Source organism: Ornithodoros turicata, chromosome 6 (genome assembly GCF_037126465.1).
Source record: "Ornithodoros turicata isolate Travis chromosome 6, ASM3712646v1, whole genome shotgun sequence".
Lineage (NCBI taxonomy): Eukaryota > Metazoa > Arthropoda > Arachnida > Ixodida > Argasidae > Ornithodoros > Ornithodoros turicata.
The window spans coordinates 63,624,146-63,646,736 of NC_088206.1; the positions used below are offsets into that span (position 1 = coordinate 63,624,146).

Consider the following 22,591-nt stretch of genomic DNA (forward strand, 5'->3'; position numbering starts at 1 on the left):
TCTTGAAAACGAACTTCACCGCAGAGCACACTCCTAGCAATCATCATCTCGAATGATATCGTTGTCTTCCCTGATTCGTTGAAAACTGGAAGCGTACGGCTTGTTGCGACACTTATACAGTGTTCATAATTGTCACAAAAAACGCGTACGCCTCCCGTTTTGAACAAATCACGGAAGATAACGATATCATTCGAGATGATGGTTGGCCAGGAGCGTGCTATGCGGTGACGTTCATTCCGAAGAGTGTAGGGTTGTCGCTTCTCATTTGAGGAGAGAAAAGGGCGTACGCCTCCTCCCCACTCTCTCTTCGAATCAGAAGCGACACGCCATCATTCGTGACAATCATTTGCGCAGAGCGCGTTATTCCGTAAAGTTATGTTTTTAGAGTGGACGTCAGTTTGGGAGCTAAAAGGGCTAGAAAGTCACGTGACAGCTGAACGTGTTTACTGAGCCACGATTCAGATGTTGCGTATAATACAAAATAGAAGGAGGATCCACTTGACGCGCGGAAGCCCCTTTGGGGACGAGCTTCTGGGCGTTGGAACGGGTTGGGGGGAGGTAGACGACGGAGCAACGGGCTTCACAGTCGGTGGAGCAGCTGAAAAAAAAAAAAAGAAGAGAAGTCAGCGTCAAAGACAACTTTATGAAAACAGTACGTCGAAAACAGCCCACTAACCTATATCTATCTGCGCGGATCTTATCTCGTTCGTAAATGCATATTTTTCTTTCGCCACCGTTGCCCTGAAACAATTTCGGAATATTATTGGATGGTTGAACCACACATAATGAAAACTAGATTTACGTGTAAGGTACACTCTAAAAACAGAGCTTTACCGCATAGCAGGCTGTGGGCCAACCATTGCTACGAATGATAGGGTTATCGCTTTTGATTCCAGGAGAGAGGGGGCGTACGCCTCCCCCTCTCCTCGAATCAAAAGCGATAACCCTATCGTTCGCGACAATTAAGAACAGCAGTGTCACAAAAAAGGCGCACGCCTTCCGTTTTCAACAAATCAGGGCAGATAACGATATCATTCGAGATGATGGTTGGCTAGGAGCCTGCTATGCGGTGGAGTTCATTTTTAAGAGAGTATGATAGCTTATAACATAAGTCACCTGACCACGCATGGTAATTGCCTTCCAATAATTGACGGTCCAAGCCATTTTGCGAGAAACATGTCGTGGGAGCTATGACATTACGTTTGTAGGACGTTTGCTGCCACAAGGAGGCGTCGCAACAGAAAGAAACGCGTGGCATTCTTGCCTACAGGCTTGCCCTATCACATATCGGTCGAAAGACTATAGTGTGTCCAGCAAGCGCAATGCATGTCGGGCAGGTCCCACGTCATTGCAGGCGTCAACATACGCGTGACCGTAAACATGGCCGCACCCATGATGAACGGGTAAGCCATGTGTAAATAACGCGATTGCTGTTTCTGTGTGTAGTCTTATAGCTTATTTCGACCTATTCGCGTATTTAGTTTTATTCGATATCCTCCATCCATCGTAGTTCTGACCTCTTCCCAAAGATGTGATGTGGGCATACGTTCATCTTAACTTTATGCAAAACATCTATGATGGCAAGCGCTAAAATGAAATATAACAAGGTCACGTGGCCTCAAGACCATGTGATTATGCATGACGAGTAAAAGATGACGATTTTGCTACAAACAGCCGCTTCAGGGCACTGTTACAAATATGGCGGGCGTATAGAACATCCCTGTGTCCTTGCCTTTTTCAGAGGGGTCACACATCACGTAACACTGCCGTAATGTCCCTTAGTAATCACTTCCCAAAGACAAGAATGGCAAATGCATCAGCTGTACGAAATAACAGCGTTTGATGCATCTCTCGCAACGCTCCTGAATGCATTACTCACTGGAATACGATGGACTGGGGCATGTTGACCGGAGGTGCTGTCCAGGTGGCAGTCACTTTAGTCTTCTCCGATACATCAGAATGGGTGATAGCGCTCTGCGGAAGGCAGACCATTCGTTCATTCGTTTTGTCATACACTCAAAACTGGCGTACACTCACAAACACATGAAACTTGAAAAAAAAAAAAAAATGGCTAGGAAGCAAGCGAGCTGGTGAAGATGAGACTTCGTGTTTGTGCCTGTCCCTTCGTGTTCCCTAGTCTCGGGGTCTTACATCATACATGAAACCTGTAATGCACAGTTATAGCGCATCCATGGTACTCTCTTGGGAAATAGGGTAGAGCAGTTGCACCTTTTAAGAGGTAATAGTTGTCGCATATGTTGTGCCGAAAAGGTTGTAAAGTTCTACCTGCTACCTCACTCTCCAAATAGAACTTCACAGCATGGCACGTTGTCCGCACACCATTGCCAGGGTTACCGCTTCTGATTCGGTGAGCGGGGGGAGCGTACGCCTTTTCTTTCTTTCTTTTTTAGCGATTTGGATATATGATAATTGCTTTTACCACCCATTTTACACCCTTTATTAGACGCTACACTCTTAAAAATGAACTTCACCGCATAGCACGCTCCTAGCCACCCATCTTCGCGAATGATATCGTTATCTGCCCTGATTTGTTGAAAACGGAAGGCGTACGCCTTTTTTGTGACACTTATGCTGTTCATAATTGTCACAAAAAGGCGGGCGTACGCCCCCGTTTTCAACAATTCAGGGCAAATAATACGATATCATTCGCGATGATGGTTGGCTGTGGAGAGTGCTATGCGGTGAAGTTAATTTTTAAGAGTGTGGGTGGTAATTATAGAAGTTACCACCTTCTCGCACCCTTTTTTCTTAGAGTGTCACAGTGTTTGAATCTTGCATTTTAGTGAGCTGAGGGTGCTTTCACCGTGATTCGATCGTTCGATTTCATGTGCATTCAGTATGGGCAGACTTGCCCTGAACATTTGCTTCAATTCAGACCGGTGAAAACTCAATCCCTTATACTACCTTAGCGGCCTTGTCGCAGTCGATTGTCTTTCCTTCTGTGAGAGCTAAATCCGTGAAGAGGCCGTTGACGTATTCGTCAGGGTTCTTGGCATTCTTGGCGCGCACCAAAAACCCTTTGAACTTATTGGCGCCAACACCCTGTAATGTAACTGGAAAAGAGCAGAAATCGTGGTGTAGCTGATCCTGCTACAGTTACACTGGGCTATCATATGAGAATATCTTTGAGGCATAGAGTGCATCGTGATCGTCGTGACCCGCGTATATGATGGTAGTGGACGGGTTCGACGTGTTGCTATAGGCTACAGCAGTATCACGGACGCGCAGTACGACGTACCCCACAAATTTTGAAGCACCTCACAGCTATATGTCCGTGAGGCTGATCACGGAAGCATGAGCCCACGAAGAGGCTACCAAACGCTGCCTTCGCAACTACTACGTCCGGGTTTTCCTGCTAACCATTGTCTGTAATGACATATGTACAGGGTGTTTCTCTTTATATGCAACAACTTTTTGTAAAAAGGGGACTTGCTTAGGACGCTTTTACTTTTCCCATTGAATTACTCGACGGGGCTGCTATTAGGAAACCGTATTGTTTTTCAGTTAGGGGACTAATTAATAGAGCGATATTTTGATCAACTTTTTAATAATTGACTTTAGCAAGCACATTGCAATCGCGATATTAACGATGAAAGATGAAAGTCACTGAAAAGGTTAGCCAGCTGTAGGGATCGAACCCACATCTTCTGGATTACCGGTCCAGGGCTCTACCAATTGAGCTTAGCTAACACGCCGCTCCAGCGACTTTCGGGGTGCGTCATCTGAAGGGACGACAAACCAGCCACTCACTCTCACTCACCCTCCTTTCACTCTTACATTTTTTGCTCACTCATACACACATTCATACGACGGAAATCGACGCAAGCGGCACCTGTTGAACAAGAGAGAAACTGATGTTCTGAGAGGTAGCGATATTAAAACTTCCTCCACATGATCCGCTGGAACCACTGATGAACCACAAACGTAATCGCGGCGCGTGCCACAGACCCAACTATTTCAGCTCTGCCGTCTACTGCAAAACGCAAGTGATCGGCAAAAGAGTGACAGTGACGTCATACGGGATTCAGGCAAACCCTTATCGCGGTATGTTTCATGATCTTTGTTTTGTTTTTCTTTTTTCCTTTTCGTTCTTCATGTGTGCGCAGTCGCTTGCCGTACCACTCATTTCATCCTGCTGGACGGCTGGAGACAGCTCTTGCCCTTCACCGATACGATGAGCCCTGAGATACAGTGGTGATGCGCAAATCTCCCAGCAAGCAGAAAACAAAAACAAAACAAATATCGTAGAACATAACGCGATAAGGGTTTCCCTTACTCGCGTATGGCGTTCTTCTGTGACGTTAGTGAAGGCGGAAATGTCTACGTCACTGTCGCACTTTTGCCGATCACTTGCGCTGTGCAACAGACGGTAAAGCTCGAATAGTTAGATCTGTGGCTCGCGCTGCGATTACTTTTGTGCTTCATCAATAGTTCGAGTGGATCATGTGGAGATCAGGCTTTAATATCGCAGCTGCAATGTGCTCCCTAAAATCTATTATTAAACAGTTGATTATAATATCTATGTGAATTAGTCCCCTAATTGAGGAAAAATAAGGTTTCCTAGTAGCGGCCCCGTCCAGTAATCCAACGACAAAAGTAAAAGCGTCCTAAGGCAACTCTCCTTTTTATGAAAATTTGTTGCACCCTGCAGACTGTGGTTCCATGCGAGCGACGTTCCCAGGGAACATTCTAGCGGCAGCAAGAGGGAGAGAGAGAGAAAAAAAAAAAACTGCTATAAGACAGAAGTTCCGTCACTGCCAGTTCCCACATACAGCGATTTGCTACACAGCCCTATGTTTTCCTCCTCTCGGTGCTGCGAACCGCTATAAAACAGCGCTTGTCGTCCCCCGTAGTTGTGATGCTGAAAGAGCTAGCTGTTGTCGGCCTCACAGAGGTGTGCAACGTCACGACTAGCACTATGAGGGGAAATGTGCGTCCTGGGCAGACTTCTAAGGGAATTGTGGCGACATATGTCTGAAGGCGTTTTAGAAAAACCTTGAAGAAAAAAAAAACTGCCAGCACAGCAGGCACCGGGATTCGAACACGTGCGCCCCCCCCCAGTTTTGACGTGACCTGGCCAGCGCGCTAACCACTGAGCCACGCGATCTGGTAGATCCCCCGTCAACTTTTCCATTGGTATTTTTAGCGCTAAGTCTGCGTCGAATCAATCGGGAGCTACTTTCAGCGCTGACGTCGTGGAAGCTGGGGTTTGTTTTGCCTCCGGCCACTCGAAGCATCAAGGCGGGAAGGCGACGACGACGTGACAATGGCCACGAGTTCCATCTGCCGATGCATGGCAGCCATACCATGAAAAGTGTCAATCGCCATGGTGCTACGGATACCCGATGTGGACAGTAAACAACCACAGTACGCAACGAGATTTCCCGTGACCCGAGCAGGATAGCGCTGTGTGCCCAGTTGTATGTGAGGACGGCAAGCAGAAGAACAGCGCTAGGGTTCCAACCGAGGTAGCCATGCGGTGTAGTTGGTACATATTCATTCCTGGTAAACTTCAGCCAATTGGACAATTCAGCGCGGTACATAGCATCCGAGACAGCCAAGAACAGGTTAGTGGGGTCCTCTTTCCGCTTGCACCTTTATCTAGAAATTCTATCTCACGTTGTAACAGACATATCGAGGGACTGCTGATGCACTGATCTCTTAGGCTTGTATTTGTGCTTGTATGTGTGTAGGCTGTAGGACCAGTGTGTCAGCAGTCTCGATAATACAATTTCCAGATAAAGATGCTAGAGGAAAGAGGACCCCACTAACCAGTTCTTTGCTGTCTCGGATGCTATGTACCGCGAGCAGCGTTTTTAGTCATTTCTGTAATCTGTCCTGTGCAGCAAAGTACAGGAAAGCGGCATATTCTAGTGGCCGGCCCTCGTGTCGTGTCGCTTTCCTGTTGTGTTTCCTTTCACAGAGCTCAAGCTTTTCTTAGTATGGAACCTTTGTTTCACAGCAGTCCCTTCGGCGCAAAGTATACGTATATGCATAAATGTCTCACCGAAATCAACTTACTGGTAGCTTTGTGAGTCGTAACGTCGTATGAGGCTTTCAGCACGAACAGGTTATTGAGGGAATGATCCGGGTCTTGCATTGGTGGTGAGTTACCAACCTTGGGATGCTGGGGCAGCATTGTTACGCACGCCTCTAACGGTGCCCCCTGCCTCATCGCCACCGCAGCAACGACTAGTGCCAGAGTTACCTGCACCGGAACAAAGCTAACTAAAAGAGCGGCTTGTTTTGTGGTATGTGACAAGGTGACAGAGGTCTGTTGACATGCATGCATCGAGGCTTGTCACACTGCAAGCTAGAAGCTGTCATATGTAAGAATTCATTCTGCTTCCAGTGGGCACATATCGTGCTACGGATGAATAAGAGGCGTAGCGGGGAGAGAATGCCCAACTTTCAAATTACGACCATCGCATAATCCAAATTGATGTCGTAATGTCCAACAAGATATGCCCCCAAGGACACTAAGGACACTTCTCACCATTAACATAGCTGGCAACCTACACGCGGAAAAATAAGTTCTTCGCGGTGGAAGAACCTTTCTCTGAACCTTTCCTATCTTCGAGAACAAAGAGGGGTCTAAGGCATCCTGATCCCCTGATTTTGAAGAACCTTTTACAGGTGCCAAATATACGGACAAGCTGGAGCACCGAAAAGGAAGAAGTGCTATTCGAACGGCTATTATTCTCTGTGTAGGAACGCTTGTTAGCAAGAAGCTGAAATGCCAGCGGATCCACCTTCGAATCATCATCCTCTCACTTTTTTTTGTGTGTGTGGGGGGATTAGAGAGACTACAAAAGGGAAGAACTAGGTTTCGTTGCCATCTTTCCTCAGTTATCATCACAGAATGTACAAACGTTGGGTAAACTAGAGACGAGTACAGTACCATGACAGGAACGACCTGCATGCCTCGTAGAAGGTCTCCAAGCTTCCAATCAAATGTTTTCATGAGCTATGGTGGACTCTTCTTCTTCTTCTTCTTCATCCTCGGGGAAATGGCCGTTATCCACTAAGGGCGACTCCATGGTGGACTCCATCAGGTGTACGAGAGACTGGCTACTATGCTTCCTCTTCTTCTGTAATCTCAAAATCATTTGCTGGTAGTAGTGAAAACCTCTAGTTAGAACTACAAAAATACTCCAAAAGCCGGGAGACGATATAACTGGACAAAAAAGTAGAGAACGCCAACTTGTTATGTTAAGTCGGAGTTCTCTACTTTTTTGTCTAGTTAGAACTCCGTAGTTAAACGTTGATAGTTATTTATTATTATTTTCTTTACTAAATTAGTGCGGTGACGTCGGGCAACAGCTAGCAATAACTTGTTTTCGTCCTTGAGCAACGAAGGGAAAAAAGGGGTAATTTTAGTCCTTGCGGGACCGAGTCCCATCCCAACAGCCAAGACCCATTCCCCCACACCCATTCCAACAGCCATCAGCCACTTTCTCGACTAAACGCACGAAGGTTTATGTCAAGTTGCGGAGCATGCACTACAGTGAACCCTCGTTAATATGACCCCCGATAATCTGACATACGCGCTTTACGACCATACTCCTGGGAAACAATGCAGTGAAATCTCCGCAAATCCCCCCACCCCGTTAATATGACAATTCCGCATTATGACCAAAATTTTCGGGAACGACCATGGTCATAACGAGGGTTCACTGTATTTACAGTTCTGCGGAGTACAGATTCGTGGCCCGCTTGCACGACACTGTTGAGGGAAATGCTCAACGAGGTGCACACCAGGTGCATTGATGCTCGAGTGAAAAACTCATTGACTGTTTCGCTTGGAGTTTTGTACAAGCGGATCCAGTTCGCACTTTGATATGGCGTCAGCGCCTTCATGTCCAGACGAAGCTTGGTTGCCTAAACGTGAACGCTACACTCAAGAAAGCGTAGCTATATTATCTATATATATAGAGAGAGAGAGAGAAAGAGAGAGAGAGGAGCAATTTGGGAAGCAGGTACGTCGTGTATAGTTATTGTGGTTACTCCCCATGTTACCCATATTAGTCCTTTGGACCTAAAATGAATATCCACAGCACCGTAATTAGTGCCACCTAACTTCACATTAACTGCCGTGCCTTTAGTCGAGAAAGTGGCTGATGGATGTGGGAATGAGAGTTGGAATGCGAGTCGGTCCCAAAAAGACTAAAATTAGCTTCTCCCCCCCCCCCCCCTTAAGACTGTACATATTGGCAAACGACGACGACACATTCAAATGTGGGCGACCATCGACAACACAATTTCTTCGTTCTGGAGCGGGGATGGAAATGCCACATAACCGTGACACTGTGCTGCAAGCCTATCGTATAATACACGCATTTCGTAAGTCATCAATGAACCTCCGCACGTACATCCGCATTGCGGAAGGCCGTGCGTCGTTATGAATGTCAGAACCATTAGTGTGCTGTATGACCTAGAGTCACAATATGGAAACAATATGCAAATAATATGGATACAATATGGCAACAATATGGAAATAATATGGATACAATATGGAAACAATCAATGAGACCAAAGGACTACCTTGCATTCATCGACGCTGAAGCAGACAGCATAATTCCAAATGGAATTGAACGATCGGTCAAAACAGCCATACATCGCACACGACTTGGAGCGGTGTACACAGGAACTACAAGGCACCAGCTAAGCCTCTGCGACTCAGACCTTTGCAAACGATGCAAAGTCCCAGAGGATACACACCATATAATCATGCATTGCCCAGAATATAGCCAAGCCAGACTTAAACTGCAACAGACTCTAGCGGCACTGGACAACAGGCCTTTCTCCTTTTGCAAGATTACCGGAAGATGGCCCACAAGGCACCAACAATCCAAAGCACTGAAAGCGCTATGCGCTTTCTTAAAAGACAACGGTATAAAAGACCGGTATAAAGCGGTAAAAGACGCTTCTAAATTTCATCACTCCCAATTATTATATTTCAACGCGTAAGAACTGGAGCTGCAGGCGCCCTTAGGGCAGCCACCTATAGCTCCAATACACCACAATCCACTTAAACTTATCTTATCTAGAGTCACTAATCAAAATGGTAATGGTACTGTGACGTTACACGTAAGGTTTGTCTGCCCAGTGTGGCGACATGTTGCACGTGCCGCAGGGTAGGACCGCGGATAATTTGGGCCACCTGGGGTTCTTTCGACGTGCGCCGGAAATCTCCCGCACACGGTGCTGGAAGCTAGTGTTTACCTCCCCCACCATGCAACCGCCCTGGGCCGGGATCGAACCCGAGATCTTGAACTCAGCTAGCCAGCACGCTACTGACTGAGCTACTGAGGACGGTCCCTAGAGTCACTAAATCAGGGTACAGAGTATCGTATTCCCTTTCCGCGCAGGAGCTGCCGTTCGGTGTGCGCCATGGGACCGATCGTGTCTTCTCCTTCCAAGAACTCGCCGTCCATGTTGAGTCCCCTCCATGCAAATCACATGGGTGGCATCGAATGTATTGCTCCATAGACGATAGCGTGCTGGGCGAACGCAATGCATCCTGGAGAGGTCCTGATCGTACGTCACAGCGAACGTCAAGGCACACGTGACCTTAAATATGGCGGCGCCCGTGACCGTTCGTAAACAATGCGGTTATTGTTTCTGCGCGACGTTTCGGATGCCTTTCGATCAGGGTAATTATTTTTATCCGATAATCTCGCAGTAGAACGCGCAGTTTTGCACATAAGGCCTCGTACTGTTGACGACTTACAAAGATGTGAATGATGACCGCGCGTTAAGACTCACTGAGCCGATGCGACGTACAGTTGGGGATACGTAGATGGGTAGAAATCCAGCGAACCGGTAGAATGTATAGGAAGGGATACGGTTAGCTAAAATCGCCTGTCAGTACTTCGCAGTCCCGTATTACCTCGGTTGCGCTTGAAAGTGCTGTGTCAATATTGTATTAGAAGATGTACCAGGTGGAGCACGTGCTTAGTACTCGAAAGAAAGTCCTGCTGATTTGAGATGCAATAAACCACGGAGTGCTGATTTTAGACAACCGTGTCCCCTACAGTATGAGCTACCATGTTGCACCGCATAATTTACGCTGGCAAAATACGTTCATCTCTTGGCGTTATGACGACGGAAATATGTCGGTAAGACGCAAAACGACATGATCTCAAAATGACGTTTTCTATGACGTGCGACCAGGACAAGACGGCAGTTTTGCCAAAAGCACCAGCTTGAGGTTGGTTACAACAATGACGGGCTTGTGTCACCCCTATGATGCAAAACCGGTTTCCTGGGTTGCGAGCGGGCTAGACTGCGAGTTTTTACACCAGAGAAGGGGAGATTGGCGTCTCGTTGCTAGGCGACGCAGCCGCGCCTGACTCAAGATGGTGGGCTCGCTCGCCGGCGCGGCTCAGTGTCGCCACTCTGCTCCTTATTTAGTGACTAGTATGACCAAGAGGGGAGGCAGATACAGCGAAGTGCAATTAGTATACAGAGATTTATCTTTTTCTTCCGAGGATATACAGCTAGAGACAGTGACTATCTACTGACTTTTTCAGTCACTCACTTACCTCAGTCTATAGGTCCACATCATGGAATCACCGCCGTAATATCAGATGGAAAAATTACAAAGATACGTCAAGCGTGTGACGTTCTGCTTTGTTGTAATTCTATGTTCGCTCGTTTTGCGCCACATAATTGCCAAGGATAATCGGGAGACACGGATTTATTAGGACATTTTGCCTTGTAAAAAATGTTTCAGACATAAAGCACAAAGTGCCATACGTGAGAGATGAGATATGAAATCCATGCACCCCCGTGCGCCGCGTCCGCCGTTTTTCTAGCTCTCGATTTACCACAGGGCGCTGCAGTTGTCGGTGGAGTTTTTGGTGGCGGCGGCTTTGGTGGCTTTGGTGGCGGTGCTGGAGGACCCGGTGCCGGAGGACCCGGTGCCGGAGGACCCGGTGCCGGGGGAACCGGTGCAGGGGGAACCGGTGCCGGGGGAACCGGTGCCGGGGGAACCGGTGCCGGGGGAACCGGTGCCGGAGGAACCGGTGCCGGAGGAACCGGTGCCGGAGGTCCCGCTGCTGGAGGGGACATCGTAAAGAGCGTCGGATGAGAAATTAGCTTGTTCTCGGGCACTGATACGTGTCGAGGATTATGTGAACGAATTCGGTTCCATTCAAGGATATGAGAAGAAACATTCCATCTTCCCGAATAAATTATCGATGCTGGCCACTCACCTGACAGCTGGATTTCGGATGACAGTATCCGTGCGAATACTTGTTTCTCCTTGACAACAGTAGCGCTGCAGAGGATGAACGGTGGTGAAATTTTCATGAAGGAAACATTTATACAACACGGCAAAGCGTAATGTTTTTCCGTATGGGAGCTAAAAACGCAAATGCGGTCCGCTAACACAAGGTAGGTTTTAAGGCACGGCCTACTGCACACACAAAGGGGATTCTAGTCTCCCAGGCGGCATTTACTCCCCCATTTTAGTCCCCTAACCGCGAAATTTACTCCCTAGTCTCCTGAATGCAACAATCTACGTAAATAACGCGCTCTTCGTGAACTTAATTATAAACTTTTCCCACACACAGAGGAAAAAAATTGTGCCCTTTGCATGTGTGGGAGTTAACCACAATGACCACCGACCTCAGCTGATTCAATCGAACAAGTGTTAAAGCCGCGTTCCCAAGTACGCGATTTGTGAGAGCGACAGCGACAATTTTTCCATGCCTCGGCATCTCGTTGAACGATTTATATGCGAACGGTACCTGAAGCGATGTCGACAACCAAACCATACATGTTATTGCTACCGCCTGCGCGGAACAGCAAAAGTCGCTGTCGCCGGCGCTTATTGCCTCTCAAAAAACGCGCGAGTAAGAATGAACAACTTCGTCGTCGAGTACGCTAGTCCCCCCCCCCCCCCCCCCCCCCACACACACACTCAGATACAGTGGGCTGACGTGGACAAGACGGGAGCTCAGTGGACGCGCTTGCGTGGCGGCCGAGGTTCAGCGGGGAGGACATCACGGCCAGAAGCAGGTGGAAGAAGGTCGAGGAGCATTCTCCGAGTAAGCGGACTTTCGAATTACGTCGGTGCAGATGAAGACGTACGAAGCGCTGTGCAGGTCCTGAGGAACAAAGAACGGGCGGGCGGATGGTTTTCCGAGGCGAAACGGGGCGCAGAGACGACATGACGCGGGCCAGCCGCTCGGCGTAGTCCTGTTGGGGAACCGAAGCGGTGCGCAGGGGGTGCAATGAACTCAGCAGGGAGGCGAAGTGGTGTGACGTATACAAGATCCGCAGAAGAGCACTCTTGAGGGCGGAGCGGATGCCGAGTAGCACCAAGGGTATGGAGTGTCACTCCAGTGAGACGGGTCGGGAGAAGCCATGAGCGCAGTTTTGAGATGCCGTTCTATAAGACCGTTGGTAGCAGTATGGTATGCTGTAGTGCGTAGGCGTAGTGTACCAAGCAACTTTGTCAGGTGTAACGAAATGCGTGCCTCGAACTGCTGTCCTCGGTCGGTGACAACTTCAGACGGTACGCCAAACCATGCGACCCATGAATGCTGAGGCAATAGTCTCGCTGGTGATGCCGTTGACGGGAGTCGCCTCAGGCCAACGGGCTCCACGCAAATGAACTTGCGGTACCCGTTAGAGGGTGGCAGGGGACCGACGATGTCAATGATGCGTGGCGAACCACCATGGCAAGCAAGACACGTTCGGGTCCAATGGTGTACATTGTTGTTAAGGTCATGCCAAACATAACGGGCGGAGACGAGAGCCTGAGCAGAGCGTGCTCCTGGATGGGATGAGTGGAAAGAGTGCGCTGTGCAACAGGGACTACTGGCCGGGGAGATATACATGACGTGTCCCAGAGAACAGGTGACGAAGCATTGGGAAGAGTAACGGAAGCAAGCTTGAGAGAAGAGCCAGATGTCGAAGGATGCTGGGGTCATCAGCTTGAAGACAGATTGTCGGGGGTCAGGCTGATATCGGAGCTGAGAGTGTCGGCGGGGATATTGTCTTTTCCCTTGACGTGCCGAATGTGTGGTTGTGAATTCAGCCAGATAAGAGAGGTGGCGGATTATGCGCGGAGAGTAGCGCTGACTGCTGGAGGTCAACGTCTCGTGGTCCCATAAACCCCATAAAGGGTGAAGGAACGTCCTTCCAAGAAGAAGTAACGCACGGACATGTAGGCAGCAAGTAACTCCTTTCCGAATGCGCTGTAGTTCGTCTAGGATGGATTCAGCTTCTTGAAGAAAGCCAAGGGTTACAGGACGCCGTCGACACACTAGTGAAGGGCTGCCCCGACAGCATTGTTAGACGCGTCAACCATCAGGGAGACGGGTGCGTCACGACGGGGATGAACGTGGAGCGCTGCGGCAGCTATGGACTGCTTGGCTTGAATTGCGTGTGTGGCGTCGTCTCACCAAACCAAGGGAGTTGACGCAGCGTTTCGATTGTTCAACAAATCGTAGGAGCACCGCACAATTTTGCGACAAAGCGGTGGTAGGAATTGATCGAGCCAAGAAGCGGCGAAGCTGACGTATGGTCTCAGGCAGAGGAAAATCTTCCAATAGCCTTCACCTTGGATGGAAGAGGGGATATGCCTTCAGCATTGACACGGTGGCCGAGAAAGTCCAGGGAAGGGACGCCAAGCGCGCATTTGATAATGATGCAGTGTTCAGCTAGAGAGCGAAAACGGCGCGGAGGTGGTCGGCATCTTCTTCCGCTGAGGAGCTGGCGATCAAGATGTCGTCGGCGTAAGCCAAAACGAACGGGAGGTCGCGCAGCACAGAATCAATGAATCGTTGAAACGTCTGCACCGCGTTCCACAGACCAAATGGCATCCACGAGGCCGAAGGGGGTGGTAATAGCCGTTCTGGGTACGTCCACTGGTGCCAGTGGAATCTAATGATAGGCCTTTGTCAATTTTACTGAACAGGGTAGTTCCGGCGAGGTCCTGGATGTTGGGTAATGGGTATCTGTCCGGGATGGTGGATAGATTTAGCGCTCGATAGTCCCCACATGGTCTCCAGTCACCGGTTTTCCTTCGGTACCATGTGTAAGGCGGAGGACTAGTCAGATAAGCAGGGGGGAGCAATGCCGATGCTGGAGCAAGTGCTCGAACTCATTGCGAGCAATCGCCAATTTTTCTGGAGCGAAACTGAATGAGCGACAGTGAACAGGTGGTGCCCGCATCAGAACGTGGTGCTTAACATTGTGGTTGACAGGCTTTGTCCGGTCATACGGGCGGGTTAGTGAGGGAAATTCCTTCAAGATGTCAGCATATTTTCATTGGAGCGGGGGAAGCCAACGACGGCACTTTCGATGTTGCAAGGCCGCTTACGGCAAGGTGAGTAGCCTGATCTGAGGTGCGCCGACGGTGCACGTCCACAGAAAGGGAGTACTTGTAAAGGAAGTCAGCTCCTAAGATGGGGTGAGAGACGGCGGCTACCAGGAAGACCTACGGGGAAAAAAAAAACGAGGTTTAGGGTAAGGGAGCGCTCGGCGTAGACCGGAATGGCAGAGTTGTTGACGGCGGTCAAGTGATAGTGTGGTGGACGTAAGCGGTGGTCAGCACGAGAAGGGAGGACGCCGACTTGGGCGCCTGTGTCTACCAGGAAGTTGAGCTTGGATGCGCTGTCGAACCTGGGGGAGCGCTCGCCGCTAGTGATCCCCGGAGTCGTTCCCCGACCAGTTGCAGGGCCTTGCATTTTTCAGAAGCAGCACCAAATCGACGGTGGTGCCAGCAGATACCATTGTCAGCAGGAGAGGCGGATCTGGTGCTGTGGGAACGAGAGTTCGGGAGACTTCGGTTTCGAGTCGACTTCGAGATCGGATGGGTGAGGGAGCAGTGCAAGCAGAGACTAGCTCAGAAAGTCGATTCAGGTCTTCGCGCAGGTCAGCAATATCTTTGCTTTGGTACAGTGCACGGTGACGAAGGAATCGCGCAGAGAGAGGGTGTCGCCACTTCTTTCCACATGCAACGCTAGCTCTGGCAAAGGCAGATTGGAAGCCGATGCAAGTATCATCTGGACATTTGATGGTAGGCGCTGCCTGAAGAGTTCCTTCAGCACAGCCGTGTCGAATGCTGGCGCGCAGTCACCGAGTAGGGCTTACATTTGTCGGAGCAGCTGGGAAGTTCTTATATCGTCGAGCTCTTTTGCTGTTAGAAGCTGCTGCAGACGGCGTCACACGGAACTTGAGAGAATCATAGGGCAGCGAGGCCGGTGGAGTTCCCAGTAAATCAGCCAAGTCGACAGTAACTTCTTGCGGAAGGGCGCAGACGACGGTGTGACATTCGCAAGGGCGAACTGGCATTCCACTTGCATGAACCAAGCCGCAGAGCTGCTTGGTCAGAATGGAGGCAAGCGGACGGCGTAATGAGACACGCAGCGGACAATTGTACTGGCCGGTTGCTACTGCCCAGTGATCGCTGTGGGATCAACGCCCGGGTCAAGAATGCCAGGGGGAATGTCCGAAGAAGGATTGGACGTTCGAAAGTTAGGGTCACCAGATTGTGGGAGTGGGACCAACATGACCACCTACCTCAGCTGATGCAGTCTGTTTATTGCAGTCTGTTATTGTGTGTGTAAGAATGAAAAACTTGGTCGCCGAGGACGCTACACATGTCAGATAAAGATTTTATGTCAATCGACATATCACGGGACGCTTAGAACAGAGTGCGAAATTCAGTCCCCACATTCATTTAGTCCTGTTCAAAGGGACTAATGTTGTGGCATTAGTCCTCAAAACGACTAAAATTACTCTTTAGAGAGCGGGTTATAACCACAGTGTTATTTGCGCTCCTCCCCAGTGCCACGGCTAGCGGAGGTATACTGATACGTATTTATTACTTTTTCAATTGCTACGAAACGAAAAGATTTTTGTAGTTACCATTATACTTGTGAGTAGCATTGGTAGTAGGACCAAGTCCAAATACAAATTGCGTGCGACTTGTCCACGCAGCGAATGAGGGAGAGGAGGTATCAATGTAACGTTGGTTGTGGGCAGTGTCGCCTGTTTGCTACTGCTACGACCCTGACCAGCGCCCCTCTTCACACTCGTTTAAAGCAACCATGTTTCCATGTTTCACCATTTTACGTCAATATCACCATTTCATGTCACCATGTTTCACCATGTTTCAAGCAACCGTGCTTTTTGGGGTTGCACACGCTGCGGACTATATCATTAAATGATCAGACTGAAGGTGGCGTTGCCCTAGCGCATGGGTATATAGGGAACCCGCGCAGATGCGCTACACTTGCGGCCTGGCGCAGGCCGAGCACACGACGAAAATCGCGGTGTTTAGTTGGGTGAATTTCTAAAGCAAAAGTGCTCTGTGTTGCCTTTCCCGCGCTTAAGGTGTGTGTGCAACAAGCAAGCTTACGGTATTAGTTGCACTTGTGGAACGGTCAGGTTGTCATTCAACAGCGATTAATAATTTCGGCAGGCTAATTTGGACTTATTTTAGAATGGGTTCGAATCTCTCCTGCGGCCCCTGGAAAAAAGTCGGAGTGGGTGGGTGAAATATGGCCCTTACAACTGTACACTGTTAAAACAGAACTTCACCACATAGCACGCTCCTACCCAACCATCATTCCGAATGAAATCATTCTGTGCATTGATTTGGTGAAAATGGGAGGAGGCGTCTATCTGGGACAGATTATCTTGTCCCAGATAGGCGCCTCCCCCCTGTTTTGAACAAATCATGACACAGAATGATATCATTAGGTATGACCGCTTGGCTAGGAGCGTGCTATGTGGTGAAGTTCTGTTTTAACAGTGTAGAGGTTCCCGACCCCTGCCCTAGCGCATCATGGTGGCGACATCTTGTGCCTAGTACTTACTGGACGACGACCACTGCCGGTGGAGAGGCTGTTGGTGGGGCCCACATGAACTCGACCATGCCCTTCGCTGTGATATCCACGTGCGTTACACTCTGAAAGTAAAGATCCCGCTTATTTCATAATAGTCTGGCACGCGGTCTTGGCGGTGAACCCACATCGTCGTCCATGTCGCACTTCATCGCCTTGCTTTGGGCCGTAGCACCTCCTGTAGGAGCTGCGACGATAAACTTGCCGGTGACATATTTGGCGTTCTTGTCCATGACGCGGATGAGGAAACCCTGGAACGTGGCACTACCCACTCCTTTCAGCGTTACTGCAATATCAAGAATATTAGGGTGAGATTAGTTATGCGCAGTAGGGACTTATTCTAAGCCAAGGTTCCAGAACAAGAATGGTGGTGGAATCTCGAATATATCTCCCGCTACCTCTTGAAGGCTTTGGAAAAAGTTGGAATAGAGTCGCTGAATAGCTTCGCTCAGAGTATTGCATCCCTTTTCCCCGGCACTACACTATTAACTTCACCACATAGCGCACTTCTAGCCAACCATCATTCCGAATGATATGATCCCCTGTGTCCTGATTTGTTCAAAACAGGGTTAGGCGCCTATCTAGGACATGCGCAGCAGCATGCGCTAAGCAGCAGTGTTGCTGCTTTTAGGCCATCCCTTGTACATAGCCAGTGTAAGTTACATTCCCATCTCGTGAATAAATTCAATTCAATTCAATTCAATTCATAATGTGTCCCAGATAGGCGCCTCCTCTCATTTTCAACAAATCAATACACAGTATGATGTCATTCGGAAGAACACACGTACGTGGAACATTTGAGGTTTATGTCCTAATGACATTATTAGTGTATTTCTAACCTCAAAAAGTAATGGGTAACAAAGTAAAGTTCAAATCCCAGCGGGTTGGTGATCCATGCTCAAAGCGATAGCATTTTATGCTTTTAATAATGAGTAATGTAATGCATTACTTTACATAAAAGTAGTGAGTAACGGTTGTGCTCAAAATGAGCTAGATCACACTCTTCTTCAGTGCCCACACTACCGACCTTCCCGAACCGCCCTGTCCGGGTCTCTTAATCAGCTAGACTCACCCCTCTCTCTCACACAAAATTGCTTGGTCCCTGGCCACATCCAACCCAGCAGCGCTCTGCCCTCAAAGCTCTTTTGATCTTTTTGGACACCATAGGACTTGGATCCTTATTGTGAAGGGGCTCCTTATTTCAATCCCCGTATCACCACCAGCAGTGGGGCATAGAATATCGGTCGCCCCTGGCGATGAAACTCCCCATTCATCACCACAGAATGAACTCTTTTAATTGTTGTTAGGGCACCTTATGCATTTGAGATACTAAGAAAAACGAAAACCTTCGTAAAAATCGCCCGATGCCCTCCAGGGGACATTTACCTTTGACTTGCATTGTTGTGGCATCGTGTACGCCTGAGACCACGTAGTCTGCGTTGATGCTGGTTGTCTCTACCGCATCAGCTTGTGTCTTTGGATCTTTGTGTTTGGGCATCATGGATGCGCACCCTGCATCCGGTGCCCCGCTCTCTTTCGCTGCAGCGGTCCACAACAGGAAGGCCACCTGAAAAAATAAATAAATATATATATATATATATATATAATAATGGCCGTAGCGTGCACTAAAGCAGGTGTGCGTCCTGTTACGGAAAGAGTCGAGAGGGAGGGAGAGTCGAAGGGTCCGTGTACTCTGGCCACATGAACCGTCGTCGTTAAGGTACCTGCACTGTTAAAACAGAACTTCACCACAATGCACGCTCTTACAACCACCATACCGAATGATATCATTCTGTGTCATAATTTGTTCAGAACAGGGGGAGGAGCCTAACTGGGACAAGCATAATGTGTCCCAGACAGGCGCCTCCTCCCATTTTCAGCAAATAAGGACACAGAATGATATAATTCAGAATGACGGTTGGCTAGGAGCGTGCTATGAGGTGAAGTTCTGTTTTGACAGTTTGGGTAGCGCACGGTAGTCACATCAAGAAGGGTGAACCTGAACCACGGTCACGTTGAACCTCAAGAACCGGTACGCGGGTTGGTCGGGATTCTCGTTCATACAAGTTTTTTTATTATCATTATCATTGTGTGTTAGCGCCGCGATGCGGCTGTGGCTATGAGCGGCGTACAGATGTGGACAGGTGGACAGAAGACAATAGGAAGGAATGGGGGACAGAGGGGAGGGGGATTAGTATGCGTCCTGGGCCGATTGCAGGGGAATCGTCGCCGACATTCATCCGGAAAGTCCTCGGAAAACTCGAGGAAAAGCTCGGACAGCACGGCCGGTGGTAGGGTTCCAACCCACGACCTCCCAGTCTTCAGTACGACCTTGGCTAGCCAAGTGACTATAGGGCAGATTTCACCAACGCTGATTAACATTCGAACCCATATCAACATTCATCACGTCACCAACTGACGTTTGTAAAAAAAAAGAATTGGGCGTTAAAGGGGCACTAAAATGCAAAAACAACGTCTCAAATGAAAGTCCGTGCTTCAATTAGTGCAATTCAAACATTAGCTCACACGACGCTACCGTTTAGAAGAAAAACGCAATGAAACAGAGCAGTCTTTGGCAGCAACGAATGGCATCCCCAGGAGATAAAGATTGGCGGCATCCAATGAGGCAGCAAGAGAAGCGCGCGTATACCTATCGTGCGCTTGCGGATTCGGAACGGGTCCGATCGCAGTGTTCAGTATATGCGCGGCATGATGCGCACTGTTGCATTCTCAACATAGATTCACTGAATTGTAGCCCACAGCAGTTCTCGGGAACGTTCCACAGACAGCACTTTATCTTCACGTCCTTCAGACAGCGACGCCAGCCGGCTTCGCAACGCGCACTGTTTTAAACCGGGACTGTTCCTTATCATGGCATGCGCGCGCAGCATGGGCTAAAAACACCGATGCACGAGTTGAAAGAGAAAGAAAGAGTTCTGTATATTTTTGATTGTACACTCTTAAAAATGAACTTCACCGCATAGCACGCTCCCAGCCAGCCATCATCTCGAATGATATCGTTCTCGCCTCTGATTTGTTGAAAACGGGGGGCGTACGCCTTTTTTGTGACAATTATGAACAGCATAAGTGTCACAAAAAAGGCGTACGCCCCCCGTTTTCAACAAATCAGGGCAGATAACGATATCATTCGAGATGATGGTTGGCTGGGAGCGTGCTATGCGGTGAACAGTGTAGTTTCGTAACGGAATCGAAGTTTTAAATTATGATAACAAGTACTTGCGTGTAATGTAATTTGAAGCCAACTTGTTTTTGCATTTAAGTGCCCCTTTAACTTTAGCAACCCTTGATCTCGGTTCGAATTTTTTTGTGTGTGTGTTAGCGCCGCGAAGCAACTGTGGCTATGAGCGGCGTACAGACGTGGACAGATGGAGAGAGGACAGCAGGAAGTAGTGGGGGACAGGGGGGTTAGTGTGCGGCCTGTGCCGACTTAAGGGGGAACTGTGCGGACATTAGTCTTCGGAAACCCCAGGGAAAACCTCAGACAGCACAGCCGGTGACAGGATTCGAACCCGTGTCACCTCCCAGTCTCGGCGTGGAAAGCGATCATCCCAACCACTGGGCCACGGGCGCTGGTTCGAATGTTAATCGGCGTTGGTGAAATCGGGCTTATATTGAGGAATGAAACGGTCAGACGTGCAGCTCGTTTGACGAATGTGCCGGTACACTCTTAAAACTTCACCAGAACATCTCCAGAATTCATTACTGAATTCTCGTTCATTCATTCACTGAATTCATTCTGAATTCGTTACTGACGACTCGCACTATTCATCAGCTGCGGGGTACACTCTTAGAAATGAGGGGGGGGGGGGGGTGTCGAGGTAGCTTGCCGTTGTTGGCCGCACTCAAGTGGGCATCGTCACGACTATAGCCAAAAAAAAGGAAAAGAAGGTGGGAGACGCCGGGAGACTGACGACTCGCACTATTCATCAGCTGCAGGGTACACTCTTAGAAATGAACTTCACCGCATAGCACGCTCCTAGCCAACCATCATCTCGAACGGTGTCGTTATCTGCCCTGATTTGGTGAAACGGGAGGCGTACGCCTTTTTTGTGACACTTATCTTGTTCATAATCGTCACAAAAATGCCGTAAGCCTCCCGTTTTCAGCAAATCACGGCAGATAACGATATCGTTCGAGATGATGGTTGGCTAGGAGCGTGCTATGCGGTGAAGTTCATTTCTAAGAGTGTATACCCCGCAGCTGATGAATAGTGCGAGTCGTCAGTAACGAATTCAGAATGAATTCAGTGAATGAATGAACGAGAATTCAGTAATGAATTCTGGAGATGTTCCGCAGCATAACTAAAGAGTCCCTTAATAGGATGTTTGCAAAATTCGTGAAACGAACGTCGTGCAGATTGAAGGAACTGTGGCAACGGTACAAAATACCTGCATGAAACACACAACATTCCACGCTAACGCATACACAACTCTGCAGCAGTTTTAAGCTCTAAATGAAAATGAGTTCCACATTGAGTAACAGACGTTAAACGTTCCCTGAGAATGAGTGGACGATTTCGAAAGGCCATTGAAGTGCGTTTAGCAGTTTACGTTGAAAAGCTCGTCATTGCACCGAGGCAAGCGGCGCGGATATGTTCGGTAATTAACGTACAAGCTAACAAGCTAGACTTTCGTAAAGCTCTCGCACCGCAGATCATTTTCCGGTCTCTGATCAGCTCGTCCATTAGGTGCCTCACCTGCGTCAAGACGGCTGCAACCTTCATGGTTCCTTCTGCAACAGTGACCGAGACAGATTCTTCTCGCGGAACGCCTGCACGCCCCGTTTACGTACTCGTTGTCTCAACCTCTTCTTTGTTTCGTAAACGCGCGAGGATGCGTTGCAGTAAAGCGAAATCGAACAAACGTTCAATAAAATCGTGATGTTGTTTTCAAAAGTTTGGAATGAAAATGACTTTGCATGAGGGCGTTTGGAGATCTTTTTCGGAAATTCGTTGAGGCTTCGGTTATTCATTTATTTTTATGAACTGCATGATATAAGTCCCGTGGCGGACAGCAACAAGAACAAGAAATGAAAGAGAAGTGATCATGACATGCACAGGGGTGACACAAACCCGCCATTGTTGTAACTACCCTCAAACGGGTGCTTTTGGCAAAACTGCCATCTCGTCTTGGTCGCACGTCATAGAAAGCGTCATTTTGAGGTCATGCGACTTTGTTTACATGTGGTTTTGCCGCTTACATTCTAAACACTGAACTTCACCGCATAGCACGCTCTGCGCCAACCATTGCCACGTCTCTTAAAAATGAACTTCACCACATTGCACGCTCCTGGCCAACCATCATCCCGAATGACAACGTTCTCGCCCCCGATTTGTTGAAAACGAGAGGCGGAGCCTATTTTGTGGCATTATGTACGGCACAAAATAGGCTCCGCCTCTCGTTTTCAACAAATCGGGGACGAGAACGTTGTCATTCGGGATGATGGTTGGCTAGGAGCGTGCTATGTGGTGAAGTTCATTTTTAAGAGACGGCAAGCCCTTCCACCACCCACCACCACCACCTCATTTTTAAGAGTGTATGATAGGGTTTTCGCTCCTGATTCGAAGACAGAGGGAGGCGTACGCCTTTTTGTGTCAATTTGGATATATGATAATTGACACAAAAAGGCGTACGCCTCCCTCTCTCCTCGAATCAGAGGCGATAATCCTATCATTCGTCGCA

General features: G+C 48.7%; 2 protein-coding genes across 3 annotated transcripts; both read right to left on the reverse strand.

The window, feature by feature from the left end:
* Positions 1–247: 247 nt before the first annotated feature.
* Positions 248–7,030, reverse strand: LOC135398150 (putative ferric-chelate reductase 1). Its single transcript, XM_064629583.1, has 6 exons — positions 6,923–7,030; positions 6,043–6,229; positions 2,926–3,074; positions 1,880–1,974; positions 677–741; positions 248–598 (listed from the first exon to the last, which is right to left on the reverse strand). Exons 1-6 carry the CDS (start codon positions 6,983–6,985, stop codon positions 459–461), a joined length of 699 nt encoding a protein of 232 aa, XP_064485653.1. The 5' UTR covers positions 6,986–7,030; the 3' UTR covers positions 248–458.
* A 3,675-nt stretch (positions 7,031–10,705) lies between these two features.
* On the reverse strand, positions 10,706–21,708 carry LOC135398151 (uncharacterized). 2 transcript variants are annotated; one of them, XM_064629586.1, is made up of 6 exons: positions 21,607–21,708; positions 18,276–18,456; positions 17,018–17,175; positions 16,863–16,954; positions 11,241–11,305; positions 10,706–11,081 (listed from the first exon to the last, which is right to left on the reverse strand). In XM_064629586.1, the coding sequence occupies exons 1-6, from the start codon at positions 21,631–21,633 to the stop codon at positions 10,756–10,758; spliced, it is 849 nt and encodes a 282-aa protein (XP_064485656.1). In that variant the 5' UTR covers positions 21,634–21,708; the 3' UTR covers positions 10,706–10,755. The 2 variants fall into 2 exon arrangements, with proteins under 2 accessions (XP_064485656.1, XP_064485654.1); XM_064629584.1 differs by having other exon boundaries at positions 10,706–11,084.
* Positions 21,709–22,591: the final 883 nt, after the last annotated feature.

What these genes read in the sequence shown, in the direction of transcription:
- LOC135398150 (XM_064629583.1), bottom strand. Translation starts at nt 6,985, where the DNA reads ATGAAAACATTTGATTGGAAGCTTGGAGACCTTCTACGAGGCATGCAG. An exon ending in ACTGCGACAAGGCCGCTAAG is followed by an intron (nt 1,975 to 2,925) that starts GTAGTATAAGGG and finishes TGCCTTCCGCAG; the next exon opens with AGCGCTATCACCCATTCTGA. An exon ending in CCCCAGTCCATCGTATTCCA is followed by an intron (nt 742 to 1,879) that starts GTGAGTAATGCA and finishes AAATTGTTTCAG; the next exon opens with GGCAACGGTGGCGAAAGAAA.
- LOC135398151 (XM_064629584.1), bottom strand. Translation starts at nt 21,633, where the DNA reads ATGAAGGTTGCAGCCGTCTTGACGCAG. An exon ending in TTGCAGCCGTCTTGACGCAG is followed by an intron (nt 18,457 to 21,606) that starts GTGAGGCACCTA and finishes TTATTTTTTCAG; the next exon opens with GTGGCCTTCCTGTTGTGGAC. An exon ending in AGTGCGACATGGACGACGAT is followed by an intron (nt 16,955 to 17,017) that starts GTGGGTTCACCG and finishes CTTTACTTTCAG; the next exon opens with AGTGTAACGCACGTGGATAT.